This window comes from Carlito syrichta, unplaced genomic scaffold (genome assembly GCF_000164805.1).
Source record: "Carlito syrichta isolate Samal-C Ts95f unplaced genomic scaffold, Tarsius_syrichta-2.0.1 Scaffold135690, whole genome shotgun sequence".
In the NCBI taxonomy this organism is placed as follows: domain Eukaryota; kingdom Metazoa; phylum Chordata; class Mammalia; order Primates; family Tarsiidae; genus Carlito; species Carlito syrichta.
This window is the reverse complement of record NW_007079786.1, coordinates 1-6,892: the sequence shown is the minus strand read 5'-3', so window position 1 is coordinate 6,892 and position 6,892 is coordinate 1. Positions and strand designations below refer to the sequence as shown.

The 6,892-nt window shown below is 44.3% G+C and overlaps 1 protein-coding gene across 1 annotated transcript in view; it reads right to left on the bottom strand.

Moving 5' to 3' along the window:
* Positions 1-6,857, bottom strand: part of LOC103250918 (coagulation factor VIII-like) — a 24,041-nt gene extending 17,184 nt beyond the window's left edge. The window contains exons 1-3 of the mRNA XM_008049495.2: positions 6,726-6,857; positions 1,288-1,432; positions 725-873 (exon numbers count right to left, since the gene is read on the bottom strand). Of these exons, the coding sequence (XP_008047686.1) occupies positions 725-873; positions 1,288-1,432; positions 6,726-6,857 (426 nt within the window). The remainder of the gene's footprint in view (positions 1-724; positions 874-1,287; positions 1,433-6,725) is intronic.
* Positions 6,858-6,892: the final 35 nt, after the last annotated feature.

Here is a 6,892-nt window from a genome sequence, read left to right as displayed (position 1 = left end):
CTCAGCATCTGAGTAGCCGGAATTACAGGCACATGCTACCACGCCCGGCTGATGTTTTGATTTATTGTAGAGATGAGGTCTCGCTGCCCAGGCGGGTCTCGAACCCGCGGGCTCAGGCAATGCACTCACCTCAGCCTCCCAAAGGCACGGGATTACAGGCTGAGCCACTGAACCCGGCATCATTGTGCTTTCCAATGGTTTGTCATTCTCCCTTATTTGACTCTAAGCAACTTGAGGGCCAAAATTTTCCCAATTCATTTTTGTATGCCCAAGGTCAGCCACTTACTAAGGTCCCAGCTAATGTTTTCTGAATACATATATGAATCATATATAGACTGGTTAGAGTATAAAAAGTTTGGCAGTGTGGTATGCAATTTATTTTGCTTAAAATAATAAGTCCCTGGAGGAACAGAGACAATTGACTCCATTCATTCCCCACAAAAAACTATTCAGTGATTGAAAATCACAAACTGAATAGCTCTGGATAAGATCTACACCCAATGAACTGCACATGATTGCAACCTTTTCCTCTGAAGTACTGAGAAACCCAGAAAGAAAGCTAATTGTTGACATATCTGTAAAGTGGACTTTTGCTACCACAATTCTTTGACAAATAATAGGCCAGCACTGGCTATAGAGTTTCTACTTCCAGGAGGTTCAATTAGGGATCATTTTCCCTAAAGGATGCTGTATCCAAGCACATGGTGAATCTGTTTCCTCTTACCTGAGGTCTCCAGGCATTAGTTCTTCCCTGGAGGTGAAGTCGAGCTTGTGAAGGAGACCAGGTGGCAAATATATTGGTGAAATAGGACGAAGCAGTAATCTGTGCATCTGATATTGCTTTACTCTCCATTCCCAATGGCATGCTGCAACCTCAAAGAAATGAAAGGAGAGTATTATCAAGAGAACAGGCTGCAGCATAGGCGATACTGGTATGCCTCCACCGATACTCTAGAACTTCCATCCTCATAGCATTACTTCTCAAGCATTAACTTTTGCACAGATTCTGTTATTGTTAACATGCCCCCTGTTTTCTGATAAGTTCTTCCCAGCTTTGTTTGACTTTAATTTGCCTTGTTAACAGTAGTGTAGGAGGTGGCTGCCTCTGGGGAATACCATGGTTGAAGTAGCCAAGCTCGCAGTTTTCCCAGGACTGTGCTGGTTTTAGCACTGACAGTTTTGTATCCGGAGACAAGTGTCCTTCTCCCGGTCTCAGAATAACTAGGACAGCTAGTCACCCTACCGATGGTTGGGAGAGGGAAGTATATGGGATGAGTTGGCACTTACTGTTTAAATCACAGCCCATCAACTCCATGCGAAGAGTGCTGCGAATGCTATAATGAGTTGGGTGCAAACGGATGTACCGAGCAATAATTGGAGGGTTAAAAATATTGTGTTTTATTCCAGATGAATCCACATTGCCAAAGAAGACCTGTAGGGAGGAATTAGCACAAATACCTGGAAGGCGGGCATACAACGTAAGTTGAAAATGATATCTCTCATAGAACACCTGGGATTTTAAAAATCTGCTTGAATTCTCTAAAATAGGAATCAATATAACTTTGGTATATGATCACGTATCATAGTTTTAGTATCACAGGAAATTTTAAAAAATTGTTATGCCATATTAACAACTGTTTTCTTCCAATGGAATGGAAAATATTAATACATTTGTAGCATCGTTCCTAAACAAGTTATAGCAGAAACCACAACATTTACTTTGATAAATATATGTGCCTTTTTTGGTTAAAATAGAATGGATAATGCATGCAAACCGTAGGTCTTTATTTACAGATTCACCAGAAAACCTCTGGCCACTCCCTACGTAAGCAAGCACTGGAAGCTCTTGGTGGCCTGAATTTTATGTCTTGTGACTAAAATAATAAATGTGTAAAGCCTGACTCATAAAGGGGGTATTCATCCTTAATTTGAAATAGGTCTAGTTATGTTTCCAAATTTCCAATTTTTATAACAATAAAAAATAAGCTGGGCTCGGTGGCTCAGCCTGTAATCCCGCGCCTTTGGGAGGTGGAGGTGAGTGGATTGCCTGAGCCTGCGGGTTCGAGACCCGCCTGGGCAGCGAGACCTCATCTCTACAAGAAATCAAAACATCAGCCGGGCGTGGTAGCGCGCGCCTGTAATTTCGGCTACTCGGAAGGCTGAGGCGGAAGGATCGCCGGAGCCCAGCAGGTCGAGGCTCTGATGGCTGGGAGCGGCCACTGCACTCCAGTCTGGGTGACAGAGTGAGACTCCAACTCAAAAAAATAAATTAATTAAAAATAACTGGGCGTGGTAGCACACGTCTGTAGTTCCAGCTACTCAGAAGGCTGAGGAGGAAGGATCGCTGGAGCCCAGAAGGTCAACGCTGGGGTGGCCGTGACCGTGTGTGCCACTGCACTCCAGCCTGGGCAAAGGAGTGAGACTCCAACTCAAATTTTAAAAAAAAGAGTAGTATGAAGCTAAAAAATGTTCATCATCAGTTTGTGACTAAACTGCATGTGGTAAGCAGAAGAGAGATTCCTCCAATGATGTCCTCATCCTAATGACATGTGACTACGTTATGTTGCATGGCCAGGGGGAACTTAAGGTTGGAGATGAAATTAACTTTGCTGATCAGCTGATGTCAAAATAGGGAGATTACCCAGGTGGGTCCAGTGTAAGCACAAGGGTCTTTAAAAGTGGAAGAGGAAGGTAGAAGAGGAGAGTCAAAGGGAGATGTGACTATTTAAGAATAGTCAGAAAGATGCAAACTCACTGGCTTTGAAGATGGAGGAAGGAGACCACCAGCTAAGGAACGTGTGTGGCCTCTAGAACTAGACAAAGAAGGAAAGGAGTCCTTTTATAGAACTTCCAGAGAGAAATTCAGCCCTGATGACACCCTGATTTTAGCCCAGTGAGACTAGGGTCAGTCTTGTGGCCCATACAACTGTAAGATAAAAAAGTTTGTGTTGCCGGGCTCGGTGGCTCAGCCTGTAATCCCGCGCCTTTGGGAGGCTGAGGTGAGTTTATTGCCTGAGCCCGCGGGTTCGAGACCCACCTGGGCAGCGAGACCTCATCTCTACAATAAATCAAAAAATCAGCCGGGCGTGGCAGCGCATGCCTGTAATTCCGGCTACTCGGAAGGCTGAGGCGGAAGGATCGCCAGAGCCCAGCAGGTCGAGGCTGCGGTGGCCGGGAGCGGCCACTGCACTCCAGTATGGGCGACAGAGTGAGACTCCAACTCACAAAAAAAAAAAAAAAAGTTTGTGTTGTCTTAAGTCTTTAAGTTTGTGGTAATTTGCTACCCCAGCAATAAAAAACAAATGCACTATATACATTGACTTTCTTTTCATTTGCTACTCAATCTTTGCGCCTTGACCAGAAACCTGTTTGAGGACACAATTTATTAATTCAACAAATAGGTAATGACTACACAAATCCTAGATTCCAAATAGTATGTGCCAGGAGGCTTCACTGGTGAAGTCTATAAATGTTTAAAGAAGGATTAACACCAATCCCTCTCAAAATCTTCCTAAACATAGAAAAGGAGAGTATGCTTTCTCCCTCATTCTATGAGGCTAGCATCACCTTGATAGCAAAGCCAGACAAAAACACCACAAGAAAATAAGAGCAATTACATACAATTGACTATTATTAATATAATATTCCCTTATGAATATAGATGCAAGAAAAGATAAAACATTCAGCAAACTAGGAACAGAAGGGAAAATCCACATGACAAAGAGCACTATGAAATACCCACAACAGACATCGAACCAAATGATGGAGGACTGCAAGGTTTTCCCCTAACATTAGAAAGACAAGAATGTCTGTTTTCACTGCTTCTATTCAAAACTGTACTGGAAGTCCTAGCAGGGCAATTAGGAAACAAAAACTATTAGGAAGTAAAACTATTTTATTCTCAAATGACATAAGCTTTTTTTGTTGTTGCTGCTGGTTTTTTTGGGGGGGGGGGTTGGTTTTTTTTTTTTTTTTTGAGTTGGAGTCTCACTCTGTCGCCCAGACTGGAATGCAGTGGCCACTCCAGTCACAGCAGCCTCGACCTGCTGGGCTCCGGCGATCCTTCCGCCTCAGCCTTCCAAGTAGCTGGAACTACAGGCACGCGCTACCATGCCCGGCTAGACATGTTTTTTATTGGTAAATTGGACTACTTGGATGTTAGGAACTTTCCCCCCTCTATTTTATTTTAAAGATGGGGGATACAGATGTGGTCTACATACAGGTGAAGTTTGGGCCTCCTACTGGTTCTCACTTCCTCTGGTTTAGGATCAGGTACCCTTAGTGATGTTATGTGCCCCCCTGCTGTAGTGTCCCGATCTATCACAGAAACAAAGAACTGAACACTACATGTTGTTACTCATAAATAGGTCCTGAACATTTATCACAATACTATAAGAAAGGGATCAATGGATTGCCTGAGCCCGTGGGTCTGAGACCAGCCCGGGCAACTTGGTGAGACCTCGTCTCTACAATAAATCAAAAAATCAGCCGGGCGTGGCATCGCGCACCTGTAGTTCTGGCTACTTGGGAAGGCTGAGGCGGAAGGATCGCCGGAGCCCGGCAGGTTGAGGCTGCGGTGGCCGAGAGCATACCACACTGCACTCCAGCCTGGGTGACAGAGTGAGATTTCAACTCAAAAAAAAAGTCAGTTGTATTTCTATACATTAGTAATAAACAATCCGAAACAAAATTAAGAAAATCATTTTATTTAAACTAGCATCAAAAAGAATAAAATACTTAGAAATAAATTTAGCAAAGAATGCTTTTGTACACAAGATTTGTACCCTGAAAATTACAAAATATTGCCAAAAGATATTAAAGATGATACAAAGAAGTGGAAAGAGATCCACTGATGGGTCAGTTTATGGATCTGAAGACAATATTATTATTATTATTTTTTTTTTTTTTTGAGTCGGAGTCTCACTCTGTCACCCAGACTGGAGTGCAGTGGCCGCTCCCGGCCACCGCAGCCTCGCCTGCTGGGCTCCGGAGATCCTTCCGCCTCAGCCTTCCAAGTAGCTGGAACTACAGGCACGCGCTACCACGCCTGGCTCATTTTTTGATTTATTGTAGAGATGAGGGCTCGCCAAGTTGCCCAGGTGGGTCTCGAACCCGCGGGCTCAGGCAATCCGCTCACCTCGGCCTCCCAAAGCGCTGGGATTACAGGCTGAGCCACCGAGCCCGGCCTGAAGACAATATTATTAAGATGGTAATACTACCCAAAGTGATCTACAGGTTTATTGAAATCTCACCAAAATCCCAACGGTCTTTTTTGCAGAAATGAAAAAGTCAAACTTAAAATTTATATGTAACTGTAAGGGACCTTGAATTGCCAAAATAGTCTTGAAAAAGAACAAAGTTGAAGAACTCATATTTCCCAAATTCAAAACTTAGTATTAAGCTACAGTTTTCAAGCCAGGCTCCGTGGCTCAGCCTGTAATCCCGCGTCTTTGGGAGGCCGAGGTGAGCGAACTGCCTGAGCCCGTGGGTTCGAGACCCGCCTGGGCAACTTGGCAAGACCTCATCTCTACAACAAATCAAAAAATGAGCCGGGTGTGGTAGCGCACGCCTGTAGTTCAAGTTACTTGGAAGGCTGAGGCAGAAGGGTCGCAGAGCCCAGTAGGGCGAGGCTGCAGTGGCCATGAGCGTGCCACTGCATTCCAGCCTGAGTGACAGAGTGAGACTCTGACTCAAAAAAAAAAAAAAAAAAGGTTTCAACACTTTTTTCTGGAATATAACTAATTAATAGATTAATGGAATAGAATTAAGAATCCAGAAATAAGCCTAAAAATCTATTCGTGAGTATATGCCTTAAAGATAGATGGTCTCCAACTTATGATGGTTTGACTTACAATTTGTTGACTTTATGTTGGTGCAAAAGTATCTATACAACCATTCTGTTTTACATTTCAGCACAGTATCAACAAATTCCATGCGATAGTCAACAGTTTATTATAAAACAGGCTTCGTGCTAGATGATTTTGCCAAACTGTAGGCTAATGTGTGTGTTCTGAGCACATTTAATGTAGGGTAGGCTGACCGATGAGAGTTAGGTATGATAAGTGCATATGACACGTACAATATTTTCAATTTACAATGGGTTTATCAGGATGTCATAGCATCATAAATTAAGGACCTCTGTAACTGAAAGCAGCTGCTCAAACACTAGTACAGGAGCGTTCATGGCAGCACTATTCACAATAGCCCATAATTGATATAGGGGTCAAAATTTGCCACTTTGTATGATTTTATCTGCCATAGTTTCGATGTTTGTCCCACCAAATATCAAGTTGAAATGTGATTCCCAATGTTGGAGGTGGGGCCTACTGGGAGGTGTTTTGGTCACGGGGGTGGATCCCTCACGAGTGACTTGGTGCCATTGCAGGGTTAATGAGTCCTTGCTATATTAGAGCCTGTCAGAACTCCTTGTTAAAAAAGAGACTGGAACCTCCCTTTGTCTTTCTTGCTTCCTCTCTTGCCATGGGAGCTCTGTGCACACAGAGAAGCAGCCCTAGGCCCTCACCAGATGCAAATGCTGGCACCATGCTTCTTGTATAGACTGCAGAACCCTGAGTAGAATAAACTTTGTTCTGTATAAATTAACCAGCCTCAGATATTTTTATATGTATAGCTACATTACTGGACTATGACACCACCTGTAGGAAATCTCCGGAACAGGCAAACCTCTATGCACAGAAAGCAGAGGATCGGTGGTGAGGACCTACCGGGAAGCCGTGTGCACGCGGGGGCGCGTGGGACGAGGTGGGGCTCTGTGTGGCAGGCCCAGGCGTCTCGGGGCTGCCGGGAGCGTCTCGGAACTCGAAGGCCACGACGGCTGCACGACACGACGGCCGCATGACACGACGGCCGCATGATCAGAGCACCAAGTCGC